The sequence below is a fragment of the Molothrus aeneus genome, chromosome 17 (assembly GCF_037042795.1).
Source record: "Molothrus aeneus isolate 106 chromosome 17, BPBGC_Maene_1.0, whole genome shotgun sequence".
Classification (NCBI taxonomy): Eukaryota; Metazoa; Chordata; class Aves; order Passeriformes; family Icteridae; genus Molothrus; species Molothrus aeneus.
Genome location: NC_089662.1, coordinates 15267507 through 15284087, shown reverse-complemented (window position 1 = coordinate 15284087; position 16581 = coordinate 15267507). Strand labels below are relative to the sequence as shown.

Sequence of the window (16581 nt, the reverse complement as noted above, 5' to 3'; positions counted from 1 at the left end):
TGCGATTAGTATCAAATTCTGAAGTGGCTAAAATATTTAATAAGATCAGTACACATTTGTACTGTGTGCTCCGATCTGCTAAGTGAACTGCAGGCATAAATACTAATGTTTAATTACTTATTAGTCAATCTTCCCCCAGGTTTTACTCTCCAATCTATTTACCTCTGTACACAGCCTACAAACAGCCAATCCAGGGCAGTTAAATATTTGGCCAAAAACACCTATGCTCCTTTCTTCAGGTTACTAAAGTCTGGCTTTGGTAAGCTCTCTGAATCCGATGCCTCTCTTCCTCAACTACTACAGCAACCAGCTGTCTTAGAGATGGTATTGCTAAGAAGTTGCAACCTCAAAATAGAGTTGCAAAATGGAGTCCAGAGGAATTTAAGCCAAGAAAGTCAACTGCTTTCAGAGCCCAAATTATCCAGCTGGTGTTGCACCACTTGATCTGCATGTTTGTCTTCACTGGAACCTGAAAGGAACAAAGTTTTCCACTAATGTCTATGTATTTTACATTTGGTAGACAAAAGAGGTTTTTTGGTTTTCTTTTTGATAACAGAAAGTAAAACTGGACTTTTTAAAGACATTTTTAAAAAAATATCTCTAGTGTCTAGAAATATGGATTAAGTTTAGAGGTACTTTCTTATATCCCATTCTCACAAGTGCCACTTCAAATGCATTATCTGTAAAGTAATGGACTTTTTATTTTTAGTAACAAATAATGTTATTAAAAATGTCATTTTGATCCAGCATTGATACCACCTCAAAAGTAAAATGACTGTCAGGGAAATTTGAATAAAAATGCACTAGCCTCTTTGTACGCATTTCTGTTTCTTTACTATTCAGTGTGGCCTATCATCATTTTCCTACATGCAGCTCAAGAATTCCTTTAATCACATACACTCGCTCATCACAGGAAGAAGAGATCAAATCCACAGCAAGAAAAACATAATAGGCCACAACACAGCCAATGATTTTGAGAGCTCATTATTTAAACTTTCCACCTACTGCAAAGCTCTGTTTGATCTTTCTTATAAAAACAAGAGCATACTAAAGAAATAAAGAGGACAAAAAGGGAAACACTCCAGATATCTAAACCCAGACATACCAAATGTTCATGTTTATGGGTTTCTGGCGCTTAAGTGCTTTACAGCCAAGTTCTGTATTTTTACATTGTCCAAATCGCACATATATGACACGGCCCTGTTGTGAACCTGACTTTACTCAATTTAGAAAATGCAGTTGCCTGCTAAATGCACTGGTGCACCTGAAAATGCATTCTAAACCACGGCTACACTAGAATGTTAATTATTTTATCAAAATGTCTGGTGCTCCAGCCTCTGTACCAGCAATTTAGTCTGGTCTTTTAGACCATCTGTTCTCACTATACGTAACTGATTTCAATCTTTCTGAAAGACCAATCTTTATACCCTATTAGGGTTTACAACATGCTTGATGCACCCTAGATGCAGGGCATCCATTCTGCTTCTCTGCAAATGACTGTAGATTGGAATGCAATAAAATGACCTTTTGCAAATCTATCTCTGTTATGCACAACAGAAATGAGTGATCAGGGCATTTCTTTCAAAACTTTGCTACTGCTTGGAACTACTGCATTAATGTGGACATGACCCTCAGTCCAGTTAGAAACTCGTATTTTCTGTTTGGCAGTGGTTCAAACTAATGAATAGCATTTACTGGCATTCAAGCAGGGCTGCAATGCAATCTCATGCACTCATCAAATTCTGAGTAGCAGACGCCAAAGGTGCCCTAACAATTATGCAAACCAGCACAGACCACACTTTATCCCAAGTCTCACAGAACAGGTCATAAAAACGCAAATACACATCATGAGTATCCAGGTGACTCTCTTAACTAACTGTAGTCCAGTGAGACAGTTTTCCACATAAGCTATTTAGAAAAAACTTGGTATGTCACCTTGACTTGTACAGCTTTGGGCTCACTTACATTTGGTGTGTGATTTATTAGATAAGTGCATGTAGAAGAATAGCCAACACCAATGAAAAGGTCTCTGTCAATAGGTCCAAGCTAACCTCTTCCCTGTACAGCACACCCCAGATGTGGGAAGAGGGAATAATCTGTGGAGGCAAATACTTTACTTTAGACACAAGCAATGGCTATGTTTTGTGTTGCTGAAGTTTATGCCTTAAGGTTCAAAGAGGCTAATGAGCTGAAGGGTGTAGTATAAACTCTGTCTCATCTGAGCAGAACACAGGGGAAAAGCACCATTCTGATCCCTCTGTGAGAGGGAGAAAGTTTCACTTTTTTTTTACCTTAACTTTCTACATACATAAACTAAAGATAATTATACACTTAACCACCTCCTTTGGATGTTGTGAAAATTAGGTAATGTTTAGAAAGCAACAATGAGAAGTACTAGATAGCATTACATTGCCCTCACTTTAATTGTTTTCCTGTCCTCATTAAGTGCTTTCCATCTACTGCTGTTGATTCCCCATGACTTAATTCCTTCTGTGACTTAAAAAAAAAATTAGTTAAATAAGTACAAATTCTAGTGTTCTTTACAGATTGTTGGCTGTAGTACATATTTAAACATCGAGTATAGTTGATGGAACCACTAATTTTTTTTTTCAATTCAGAATTTGCTTAGTAACTACTAATCAGCTTGCAAGACAAATATAATGGGAGAAAATAAATTTAAACTCTGTGTTTCAAGTTTGTGCCATGATATAAAAAGACTAATCTGCCAAATTATTAAGGCTCTGTATTTGTGGAGTGAGATGAAAGAAACATTACAAGTAACTAATAATTCCGTGTTGCCGTTTACCTCTAATCTATAATTAAAGTATATACTTCAAATATAGATGTTAGTCTGACTAAGATGTAACAGAGTCAGTAAAATGGGCTTTCTGAAAAAGCACTAACCTGTGCCAAGGAAACCAGTCATCCCCTTTGGCTGTTATGTCTGATTAAAAGTCAGCCTTGTCTCTGCTGACTGAGCAGAAGAAAAGGACGTTAGAAGCGAGCCGCTTCAATAACAAAGTATACACATCCGTATTGAAAATAAATTACTGAAGTAGCAGTTCCAAGCATTGCAGGAGCTACTGAAAATTGAAGTATTTGCTGTATAACACTGTTCATGTTCCACAGCCTATGTCACTGTCTGCAATTTGCCTTTTCAGCATGGGCATTGCATTTCCCAGAACAAAACATTCTTCCTACAGCCAGATATTCTCAACTCTGATTGTCCAATATGAGACATGCTGTTTCGTAGTTGAGATACATAGGAAATATGCTAATACAATTCAATGCCTATGATTGTCAAGACAATTATGTGAGTTAGCAAACAACAGCTTTCTAAGGCAGAGACAGAAGATGCAATGGGTTTGCTTACTTTTCTTGGAGAAGAGTTTCTTTCTCTGTCTGTTGTGGCTCAGCTTGTATTCATTCTCTTCACAATTGCACTTTTCACTGTTGCTGTTGTAATACTTGGGCAAAATACTGGAGGTGCCTTTGCCTTTGCTTGTAGCTGCCAAGTCTGCCATTCCCTTGCACTTGTGCAGCTTGAGTTTTCCACTGGCATCTTCCACACACTGCCATTTCTGGAAGAAAAATTTGGGTATTAAAAATCTGTCCCAACTGTGGTCTGTCTCATGGCCAGCTCCAGCAATTTATCAGATATTCATTGTAGTAAAATGGGGCTCATCTATCACCTATTATCAAACCAGATTTTTGTAAGATTTTATTTTCAGACAAAACAGCAAGACTTCAGAATAACATTGCATTTGTTCCTGATTTTGCCTCTTGGAGGCAGAACAATTGAAATTTCTTTTAAAAATCAATACTACAGCTAAAAACATGAAGGTGGCAAGTGACAACTTTCAGAAGCATAACTGCAGCATAAACCAAGGACATTCAAGCCATATCCTAATCCTGAGAGTCTTATATAACTCTCAGCACAGTGGGACCAAAACCTTCCAGCTTTATGGAAGTTCTCCGGGTAGAATCATATACTGGCTTGGCTTGGAAGGGACCTTAAAGAACATCTCGTTCCACTCCCCTGCCATATGGAGGGGGACACCTTTCACCAGATCAGGTTGTTCAGAGCTCCATCCAACCTGTCCTTGAACTCCTCCAGGGATGAAGTGTTTCTTCCCAGGATTGCTCTACTAAAGCGCCTGTTTCTCTTCAGTGACTTTTCAAAGGGTCAGATGGGCTGTGGAAGTCCTCAGCTGCACGAGTTTATCTCCATCTTGAGTGGTTTTCTTAATAGCTTCTCCCCGCCCCCCCCTTCCCCCTTCAACACATTTCCGCCTGACTTGTAAGGGTGAGCTGCACTGGATGTCTGAAGTGCGAAACCCCTCCCTCTCACACTCAAACTAGAGAAAATACTAGATGTCCCGATCTCCAATTCACTCTGATACTCAAAACCTTGAAGTAACTTGCTCACAGCTCCTTCATGCTGCTGTCAGAGCTGTACCAAGGGCAGGGGAGTTTAGCTGCCTTCAACCTGGCACAGAAGTTCCACTCACTTCCACAAAATGATTTCACCTACTCCATAATTTATCAACACTTTGCTACCTACAGAGGCTTAGAGACACATAAAAAACCTCTTACAGCAGCAGTTGCTCCTGCTTTAAAAAAAGTTTCTCAGAAACACTCAGCTTCTTGTTGAGTCTTGAGAAACGTTCCTCTTCTTCCCTATTACAAAATCCTGTAAGCCAGTTCCTCCGGGACTCACTGGAATATTGAGAATTTTCCAAATAAAAGAACAGAAATAAAAACAGCAGCATCTTCCAGGGAAGATGCTATTTTACAGCAGCCTGCAGCTCTATGAGGGAGACTCAGCCACTTCAGTTTGGATAGCAAGGTGTGCAAAGGCTGGGACAACAAAGCCTATATTTACTATTGACATTCATTCCATTGTTTGCAGGTATGCATGTATTAGCATGTATTATGCATGTAAGAAAACAAAATCACTGTGCTTTTATTATCAGACTTTAATAGGAGTCAAAAGTGAAGTGGCCATTAACAGCACATTTACCTATCACTGGGGCAGAACCTCTCATTTACAATAAGCCATTTTATGGTGTGCCTACTGATTTCCTCAGACACCTGGATGCCAAGTCTCCTGAGCTGTATCTGTGTTCAGCCTCCTGTACAGCCCAAGCCTCGCTCTGATGCAGATAAATCCAGCTTAACTTACAGCACAATGAATTGGTTAATCAAGGAGAGATACTGACAATAAGATTTTTGCAGGACTATTTTCATCTGTAAAGCAGTACATATTTACCTAGATTCAGTAACAAATTAATATCTAAAGAATAAATTCCTCTCTTACTTTTATAAATGCCTAATTGATGTATGTACAGACTGAGGTTTGAACTAAAAGTAATTTTACTGGAATAAGCAATACTTTCTTATACAACTAAAAGAGATGTAAAAATGTTTGTTGCTGCTTCCCATTTCATCTGAATGTAATTTTTGAAAATATATAAACAAACTGCATTTTCTGCTCAGTAGAGTTCTATGCTCTAAGTACATTGCAATACATGAAAAATGAAGTTTCAACAGAGGGCAAGTTCAATGCCATGATGAGAATTATTGCAAGTACTCTGATGTGTGGCCAGAAAATATTTTTCGTCTATTTCTTTCATCTCTTGTCAAGAGATTGATGCTCATTTTTCCCCTCCAGGTGAACTGGAAAAAATCCTTTAGTTTTTGGTGCAGCTGTATGCTACAGTGAAAACATCTCAAAGACTTTGCTGAAGGGCACATTGTATGCATTAACAGGCCCCACTGCTGAATGACTGCAGTGCAGATCTACCTAAATTACATTAGAAATTCTTTCATAACCTCGGTATATCCCTGCTAACGACAAAAGTACCAGTAAACCAAAAGAGACAGGAAGAACGTTTTGGATCCAATTTTTAAAAAGATTCCTTCCAAAAACTGACACTGTTTCCTAGGTCTGGTCGATACAACCTCAAGCTACAGTGGCCTCAGAAGAAGGAGAAAATATAAGCAATTTTTTTTTCTATTGCTCCTCTCTTGGCACTAATAATGATTGTGGTGGAATCAGGAATATGATGTAGAGGTGCCTTTTCTGAACTGCCAAGGAAGACACACACTGCTCAGTATAGTTTTCATCACTGGTATGCCATGTAACGTGAGAATATAAACGCTGAGCTGCTCTTTCATCTGATTCTACAGTCACCCTTTGTTGGATGCAAATAACTATCACACATCAAACCCTAATAACTGGAAAAGAAAACATGGCAACACACAGATTCCCATTGCTCTCAGAAGAATTTACATATATTAGTGATGCCAAAAAAATTCCACATAGTGGACTGTGGAACAAGGTTTTAGACATTATGAATAGCCTCTCCTCCATGACCTTATCAAAACAAATATGGGTTAAGGAGGGTGACAGAGATTTGCAAAAATCACTTTGTGGCAATAGACCTGTATTCACAAACTTGCATGCTCACAAAGCAGAATTTCAAATTCTCTATTTCATATTCAAAGCTTTATTTACCTCTCCTTTCTCTACCTCTCCTTAAGCTCTGCCCTTGTCTCTTATCCTTCACTCCGCTTCTGAGTCTTTGATCTCCATTTGTGCTTCTTGTCTCCTGCTCACACTTCAGATTCCCTGGGACTGTTTAGATTTCTCTGCACATGAAATAACAGGTTGCCAAAACTTGTTTAAGTCAAAAGAAAGAGTTCCAATGACTTCAGCAAGCTTTCAACTAATTCTGACCCAGATGGGTATTTATCTTTGCATTAGAATATGAAAATTCACTTTTCATACTGAACACTCCAAGTACTCCAAGTACTGTTATATAGTGTCCTGCAGGATCAGAAGACATCTGCTAAATAACCACTGCATAACAGTGCATAACATCAACTCCCCAAGGCAGTGGTATGTTATTAGCTTGGGCTCATTCTACTTATTGTACCGAGCTATGAACAGCACCAGCAAACAGACAACACCCATTTGTCATTTGAGAAGTTAGACTTCCTTCACTCTAAAGGCATTTTGGGTGCACCCATATTTAGACACAATTTATCCTCAAATAAGCACATTCATCTCCCAGCATTCCTGTTGCCTAGATAGACTACTAAGATAGACTACTAGGACATATTCTCTAGAGTAGAGGTTAGAAGGATTGAGAATACCCTGAAAGCCCTTCACAGATTTTAATTGACTTGATTGTTTGGCAATTTTTTCTGATGTCCAACATAAATTTCTTTTTTTTGCTCAATTTCATCCTATCACTTCCTATTATGCCTGACCGAACTGCTCAAAACAATTCTTCTCCGCTCTGTCTCCTGACAATGAGGATGCAGCACAAGTATCTCTTATTAGCACATCTGTACTGCAGAATTTATTGGTAATTTTGACTCTGGAGTTGACATTTTATACTTCTCTTGAAGAGAAAATAGTGATGGGGGAGGAAAAGCTGTATTTCCCCATCCTACTTACTGGATAATGTTGTAGTAGAAAAAAATAATTTTTCTTCAAGTTCCTCAAACAACACTGCAAATTCATAAAACAATGGCTTGTTCCCATTCAGTTAAAATTTCAGCTCAAGACTTCTGATGACAATAAATTACTGCATATAGTATTCCTTTAAGTTTAGTATTTTTACAATACAGAACATTATAATTGCTCTGTGTACTAAATCTGACATATTAGCCACGGGAGGAAAAGAACATCTGAAAAATTCTTATATATATAAATTGGATCCAAACACCTAAGGAACAATAGACTCATTTCACAGATGCACTGACCTACATGATCAGTGTAGCCAGAAGTATGGAGTCTGGCCTTTGACGGTAAAAAAATTAACCACTGCAGCCTAAGTAGCCCATTACTGACTATTGCTTGGTAAGTCATTCATATCACGTCTGCAAGAACAGTTATATTCCACAGACTAACTCATCCTGACAGCCCTCTGGGCTGCTGGAATATGAGGTAATGCCAGTGTGATAACAGACACATTAGCAGGTGGACCCATTTACCTTCACCCCTTTGTCCACAGAATGTATTACAGTCCTTGGAAAGGGGTTCTCTGGCCCACACTTGCATGAGAGAGCAATGACACAGAGTCAATTTTGCCAAGAGTGGTGAATTCTCTGGAGATAGCCATGCTTTGCTTTTGCACTGCCCAGAAAAATTCACAAAATCCTCTCCTGTGTATGTCAAGACCATGTATTGATACTACCCTGATTTCTTTTCCATTAATTTCTTCTATGTAACTTGTCTCTAAAGTGAGCATATGGTCATATCTGCCCAAAACAATTATGCAACAAGGGAAATGACACCCAGTCAATGAGCTTTATGCCCATATACACACATAACTGCATGTGCGTTTTCCCGGTGTATTTTTGTTAAGAGGAGGGATATACTGTGTTAACAGAATTTTAGCTTCCCATTACTATATGTAATTCCAAGTAACAACAAGAAAATGAATTAAAGAATTAAAGAGAGAATTTGAAGCAAAGCAAGCTGTATGTATTTAAAAAGGCCAATCTGTAATGTACATTGTAGCTTCTCAGCACTAATGAATCCCAAACCACATTCTCTTTGGGAGATAAAACTTTAAAACAGCCTAGGCGGTTTTCTTAGTGGTAGTCAGGAATCAATTCAGAACACTTGAATCAGCAATTTCCTGACTGAGAGTCAATCTCATAAATGCTGTAATAAAGATTTGAGTAAAGGTCACAGAACGAGCCATTTGATTTATACACTGGCATCGATGATGAGGTGAAGAACATTGACACAGTGAAGGTGTTGAGCTTAGCCCAATTACTACTGCTTAATTGCAGTCAGGGGTAACAATGCCCTACCTGGCCAAGCTGTTCACAAGCTGTTTGATACTCAGCTCGCTGACAGAGGTCTTTTACACGCTGGTGTTTGGGTAGAAAGTTTTCTTCTTGGGCATCTACCTTCTCATTCTCCCTTTTATGCAGCAGTTTACTGGAAAAGAAAAAAAAACTTATTCTTACGTTAATATTAACTCCAACACACAAATACAGTTAGCTGAAAAGACTCAGAGGAGTAGTTATTTTCCATGTCCATAGCACCTCTGGTAGCCAAAACGTAACAGTCCAGTGGAAACTAGCATTTAGCCTGTCCAATAACACAGAAGTTATTCATGTCCTGCTCTCAGGGAGCATACAAAAACATATGAAGTCAAGACACTCTGTTACTTGCCTGAGTGATAGGCAGTGACAACTGTCAATACAGAGAGACCACATCACGTTCTACAGGGCTGCACCTTGGAAACCCCTCTTGCCCCCTTTTATGTACTAAGGCAGAGGTGCAGAGGGAATGGCCAGCAGATGAAGATGCAGAGAGGAAGGGTTGTTCATAATCCCATGATACAAGCAGGAGGATTGGAGGACAGCAGCTGAGAGCAAATTGGGATGCCTTCCTGTCTCTCAATCCAAGTAAACTCCCCTTCCCCCAGCACAAGAGCACATTTATGCAGGCTGTAGGCAGAGGCCATCCATTCCCTACAATCACACAATCACTGGCATTAGGCATACTGCAGCTGTGTCCCTGCTGGCACAGCTAAATGGCTTTAGACTGCAGCAGAGTGCTGCTTTGGCTTTAGCTATTCAATATCCTTCTATTTAAAAAGACTGGGCTTTGTGATTAACACTTTCCTTACCCTCTTTCCACAAGGAACGAGTCTCTCCATACCTTCATCTTTTTCTTTAAATGAAACCTAGGAGGAAACGAGGAGAGGAAGATGCAATTCCCACAAAACCAGTAACCAAGTTCTGCCCCAGTTTTCTGTCCCACCCCTAATTCCAACAAGAAACGTGCCACATAACTGCACAAGAGGACATCCAGCTCTATGAAGCAGGAACATATGCCTCTCCACTGAAAAGCACAGGATATATTTCTCCCACAGGAACTAAATTCACAAGACAATTTCTTCAACATAAGCGTGTTGAAGACAAGAGATTAACTGAATTTTCTTTGTTCACAAAGGATCACAAATTAAATCGGGACTTCCTGACTCATATTTGGGCTCTTACCCTGCATCTACCCAAAAAGTATCCTATTCTAAAGCATCTGCTCCATTCCCCCTTTCCCTCCACCCAGGTACTTGTAAAGCAAATAGTTCTCCTTCCCTTTTTCTGCTGATTTTCTCTTCCAAGCATTCTCCATCAAGTCTAATTCTCTTCCTCGGTCTTTTTCCAATGAAAGTACTGATGGAAAGTCTTAAATAAAAACCACAGTTTTTAGTGCTAGCCTGCCTTTATATTATAGTCTGATACGCAACCATTGCCTTCAATTATTTTACTCATAAATATTCAATATGAAATACTTTGCTACAAATGATGCCGTGAAGACATTTAAATATATAACTTACGTAGCCAAAGACCTTCATGTGTAGCCCTCTCACTTCTACATAGACTACATTTAGTATGTACAGGTGCCATGCATGCCATACATCTAGAATATGAACATGCCAAAATGAAAATAACTGAAGTGAGCTGTATATGTCAAATAGTCTTCAGACTTTCCAGTGAATGATGTACTCAGATAGATGGTGATTTTATTATATTTTCCTTTAAATTTTCTGCATGCTGCTGAACACTTGTTCAGTCTCTCGTACAAACAGATGCATGGTTCCATGCAACATTTTCATTTCTTACCTATTTACCGGTCTCTCAGAATCCAGCAGCTTTAGAATGGATTTACCATCCATATCAGATGGAATATCCAATCCAGCAATATCTAGAATTGTAGGTGCAAGATCAATATTCAACACAATGTGAGGATTCCTGAAAAAAACACAAGACAAAACAGTTTAAAGTCTATGCAATAATAGCAAGCAACTCCAGCTTCCACAGAGTCCAAAGACCTGAAAAGGCTTATTTTGTGACATCTGCAAATAAAAGGACACATTCCGATTCTTTTCCATGAAGGGAATTAACATGTAATATATAGATTAGTTGCATAACCTCAAGGGGACTAATACAAATATTTAAAACTTTAGTACAGACCATTTTTGATAAAGCAAAGTAGTTTGTAAGGTAAAGTTAGTTAATTTTTGCACAAGACAGTTTAAAAACCGTTGGAAAAACTGTTTGAGTGTCTTACAGAATGAAAATGCCTGCCAAATATGCCAATGTCTTTCTTAAAAAGTAGATTTGGCAGGTAGCACACAGCTTACCTGTTTCAAAATCTGGTATAGAAATGAGTACTTCAGTTCCTATCACAGTAGGCATGTTCTGAAGAAAACGTGAGAAATATATTGCTAGGCACTAGAAACAACTAAAAGTGACTGTTAATTTACAGTGTGAGACAGAAAAAGGAAAGAGATGAATAAAAAAGCAGCATAGGGTTGAAGAGTTATGAAGAAAAAGCATGTAGAATTACTTTGTTATGATGTGCAAGCACGAAGAAAGGATGGGGTCAGATGGGCTGCAATAAATATTAGTGCAGAATTCCAGCTGAAATTCAGGACAGAAGAAAGCTGTTAAAGTCACACTATTTAATGAGATCTATTTTAAAATTACTACATCTTTGAGAGAGTAAGCAAACCGGGACTGACAAGAACATAGATGATGAATTAAATTGATGTACCTGATTTGATTTTAATTATAACAATTATGATGTAGCATATTTGGTAACTGAAATGAGAGGTTAGTAATGACTTGCTATGGTATTGCTGTTAAAATTTCCCTGGTACCAAAAGGGAGTCATAACAATTATTCTGCAGGAAAGACATAAGGTTCACACAAAACATGGATGACAGAAGTTCTACCGTTTAAAGAAAATCAGATTGAGAGGGAAGACCAATTTATTTTCTGATGTATTCCCTCTTCAAGGTGTTATATCCTGTTCTTCCTATTTGCTCTACTGTGAAAGGCTCTGTTCTGTTAAGATCTTGTCAGGCTGATTCTTTCAATTCTAACAGAAACATGTTTTCATCTTCAGAAGTCTTTGAAAAATAAAATTCAGTGGGAAGGTTTCAGAGCTTTTATGGATATCTGGGTGTAAAGATCCTAGAACTACAGTAGACACAGTGTGGCTGGTCTCTAGCCTTACACATTGCAGAGGCACTAGCTCAGTCACTTGGGCCATGTTAGCATTGACTCTCCAGGAAGGCCAAAAACTGCAGTCCAAGTGAAAGAGAGCAGGTTTTTAGAAAGCTATTCCAGTTCATTTGAATTTCTGGGCTGCTGCAGACAAAACTCATTCAGTGCTGACGTAATATGTTTAGTCCCAAGTGAGGAATCCCTCCCTGCTCTTTAGAGAATATTGTTTTTTTCACATGCAAAACTGCTGAAAATAAATCAGAAACATGGTGCAAAATCTACAGAATTGAACATTTTTCTGCCTTCAGATAATGTGAATCAATGAATTTAACCAGCATATGATATTTGCTATCATATTATACACTAGACCCATTCCTCTGCGCTGAAGAAAAAATTGTGTGTGGAAGATTGTGTGTGTTAATTATGCCAAGTCACGCACATTCATATAAACATTAGGCAGCAATTTATGGCACTCTGTCCAAAATCATTACCTAAGTGCAAATATTTGCTATCTGAAATAATTGCTTAGAAAGTGTATTTACTTAATTTTTTAACTGATCAAAGCTACCATTTTAATTAACGGTTATCCTCTGCACGCTTGTGTGCATCCAAATAACAGCCCTAACCATGTAATCTCAGAGAATGAGCCAAACAGAATATCTTCTGGATGCTAATATATGAACTGGTCTTTATAAACTGAAACAAGTGACTCCAATGTTCAGCAATAATTATCTACATTATACAGTATATTTTTTAACTTTAAAATGACAGTTATATGTATAATTTGCACTAGTCAAAAGAATGCGTTTCCTAGATTGGACAAAATTAAAAGTGATTTTTCAACTATATCCACAAAAGTGCAGCGGCTTGTGCTGCACACCCATGCAAGCAAAAAGGCAATGGCCTTGAGTTTGCTACACCATCCTGTGCTATCAGTTCTGCTTTCTGAGGAGACATAATTTTCTGCCAAAAATAAGCAGGATGGGCAGAATTTTGTACCTCCATTTGGCTGCCAGGTCAATACAACAAGAGATGTGAACATGAAGTTTTCACATCACAACACACACAAAAGCAAAGAACTTACAAGGACCCAGCCTCCACATTTGGTCCTCGGACATAGAAAGGGACTCTGATATCAAACTCATATGGCATGGACTTCCCCTTCACCAGCCCAAACTGTCCAATATGATAACCATGGTCTGCTGTGTATATTAGATATGTATTTTCCAGTTCTCCTGTTTCAGCCAACATATTGTAAATCTGAAAAAAAGCAAAACAAAATATGAAATTTATTCCACTGAGTAGCTCTACACGTGGAGTGCTGCATATCACTTTCCGCCTATGTATAACATACAAATAACAACAACTAAAGATAGCACTGAGTTATCATAATGAACCACTCTGAATAATACACAATCACATCTTAATTTTACTAACTGAATATTGTGGCTATTACAAGGCTATTATTATTCTGTTTTAAGGTAAAACACATTAGCACGCCATTTCAAAAATGTTTGGGTTCAGTATTTTGCATGAGAGCCGTCAAGATAGTACTCAATACATACATACAGTAACAGAGATAAAAGTTTCAAGGTGTCATTTCAAAATTTTCTCTTTCTCTTATATCTTCTTCTTGGAGCAAGCAGTTTTAATAAAACGACAGCCCTTTGAATCTCACACGTATTCAGGCAGCACTCAACAACCTTGCCTCCAGACAAATGACGCCCCATTATGCAGAATATTTGCAAAATATCTTCCAGATAAAAACCACTCAGTCATATTCTCTCACTATGGAGAATTAGGAGGAGATTTTAATGTGAATACTTCTACAGATTTACATAAGATATTATGTGAACTGTACCAACTTTAGCATCAAAGATCAATTTTTATGTGACATTTTCATTTAAGAAAGGTGAGAAGGTGGTGGGATACCACCAAAGTGGAGCCTCACACAGGTGCAAAACATCAGCACAGGAGAAAACCTGTTGTGTTGGTTTGGGAGTTCATTTTTAGTTCTTTTTCAGGTTGTTTTGTTTGCTAGTTCGGCTTTTTTGGGTTTTTGTTTTGGAGGCTTTTTGTTTGGTTTTTTTTTTGGGGTTGTTCTTTTTTGTTTTGCTTTCTTTGAGTGTGAGATTGTTTTGTTTTTTCTTTTTAATTTTGAAAAACTAGTAACACACATAATTCAGTAGCAAAAAAAATTGAAAATTGGGCTAACTTGGTAATTAAAACTAAAAACCAACCTAACTGATTTTGCTTGCCATGAATCACCCATAGCGAAACCCTTTTACTAAACAGAAAATTCAAATTGCGTGGTAAAATCACCAATTTCCCCTAATGCTGGTGTCTGATCCATCTGAAGAGCTTCATTAACATGAAGCAGAGATCATATTTGCCTGAATCAATAATTACAAGACACTAGTAACAAGCTTATGCAATGCCATCTACATAATCTCATTTTTGCGTTAGAGGACTCCTCTAATTTTATGTTCTACCTTTTTTGAATAAGAATGCCAAGAGATAAGCAGAAAAATTGCAACACCTTTAAATCTGCAAAACCATTCTTCTTCAGCATAGCTTTCAGTGAATCCAGACATTTTGTCGAAGAACACATAGTTTGCATTAAGAAATCTCATTGTTACATGATGCAGACAATTTTAAAAGTACTAATCTATGTATTTATTTACTTCCAGTATTTAACCTCCTCTAGGGTCATTCCACTTAGGACTCCTGTACCATCACTTTTTGCTGCTGCTCATTTCTTCTCTCAAAAGCTCAGTGTTACAAGATCAAAATAGCCACACATTTAGGTAGTTATTTCCAACATGTTGTAGGACCACTTTATCAGAGGATACATTTCTCAGATTTATCATGTGTAGTTTTTCAGGCAATCCCTTTCCCTTCTCCTTCATCAGTAGTGGTTCTGTGGCAAAAAATCAGCTTGTTCACACCACCCAGGTCAGGGTACCTGTCTTTAGGAGATGAGGAACCTTACACATTGAATAAAGAGACAAAATGATCAGAGGTGAGAGGATTACACATTATTAAAAAACTGATTTTTTTTTTTAACCGTCTTCCTTCTCCTTCTTTCTCCTTTATCTTCATATGAAGGACAATGTGGAGCTTAACTCATGAAACAAAAACTTTGTTGCTTAGCCAAAAAACAAAACAAAAGTGACTATTAATCTTACCATCTCCATAGAGTCATCTACAGACATAAGTGTTTGAAGGCGCTTTCTCTGTAGCATGTTAGTGAACTCCATGTGTATAGGTTTCATGGGACCGGTGTACCTCATTATCCAGTGCTTGTCTGGGTTTGGAGCATAATTATAACTGGGAGTACTAAGGAAAAGAGAGAAAACCACAATGTTTTAGCCAAGTAGAAAAAAATCATAGTAATGAATATTAATTTCCATTTGATCAACACTATAGGAAGTATTATCTGAGGTACACGAGAAAATATGAAGATTACTTTTGAAATGTCTTCTACTTTCATGTTATGAAGCATGGGAAAATGAAAACCACTTGGGGGGAAATAAAATCTATGAAAACATTAAACACATCTTATCTTTCCAGTGATTCCGAGCTAACGAGTACATATTTCAAGGCCAAGAGACTAAGCCTCAGAAGACTAAACTCCACGAGTGTGATCAGGATGAAGCATGTATTACAGAGCTTCTATTCATGCAATTGCTTTGTTTTCACTCTGCCCACATTCGCACCAAATACTATGTCTTGTGCAAGCTGTTTAAAAACAACTATAGAACTTGCTGTAAAGGTTCTACTCTGCTCTTTAACGGCTTTTTAGAGTTCAGCACGACTGGTTGCTTGAATATTGTCACACTTATGCACCAGAGGAACACAGGCACTCCGCCTACTGGTATCCAATTGCATGTGAGCAGCAGAAGTGGACAAACTGCCGGACTTTAAAGACCTGTGAAAAAAAGTGGGATTAGGAAATATGGCTGTATTTTAAGGACTCATTCCAGCCACCAACTCCTTTGCTTGAAGTCCTGGCAAAATCCTAAGAACTCGGTTCAATGTCCCCCTGGAATCTCATTGTCCCTCCAAGTTCTCATGGTTCTGGGACATCATTAAAGTGATGAGAAAAAATATTGCCCATAGTTTCACATGGTTGGAAGTCCCAGGGTTCACTTTTCTATGCATAATTATATCACATTAGTTTAGCGGAACCTAAATAAAAGATTTATTTTACCACCATTATGTCAACTCTCTGGATAACCAACTCACTAAAAGCTATTATTATAGCTTACATTTGCAAGAAATACTATTCTTATGTACTTTATTTATTCCTTATTACTTCTGGTTGAAGACCACGTTTTACAATTTCTTTACATCATGGCTCAAACACATCATGCGCAGAATCTAAAACATTAAAAATTACTTTTCCTACGTAATTTGGTTAGGCTTCCTTTTTTCATTCAAAGCAATAAACTCAGTCTATGCAAATGTAAATACTCATTTACTTTCCTATTAGCTGTAGCAGACTCCATAAAGCTTGGGAAAGCTCCATGG

The 16581-nt window shown here is 37.9% G+C and overlaps 1 protein-coding gene across 6 annotated transcripts in view; it reads right to left on the bottom strand.

The window, feature by feature from the left end:
• The window catches only part of SULF2 (sulfatase 2), an 84369-nt gene that overhangs the window by 14236 nt on the left and 53552 nt on the right, over positions 1-16581 (bottom strand). For 5 of the 6 annotated variants that reach the window (XM_066561900.1, XM_066561903.1, XM_066561898.1 and 2 more), the window contains 6 exons: positions 15237-15387; positions 13133-13308; positions 10660-10788; positions 9663-9719; positions 8836-8965; positions 3374-3581 (listed from right to left, as the gene is read on the bottom strand). In XM_066561900.1, the coding sequence (XP_066417997.1) occupies positions 3374-3581; positions 8836-8965; positions 9663-9719; positions 10660-10788; positions 13133-13308; positions 15237-15387 (851 nt within the window). Of the gene's footprint in view, positions 1-3373; positions 3582-8835; positions 8966-9658; positions 9720-10659; positions 10789-13132; positions 13309-15236; positions 15388-16581 lie in introns of those variants that run through there. The other variant, XM_066561904.1, reaches the window with a different exon arrangement.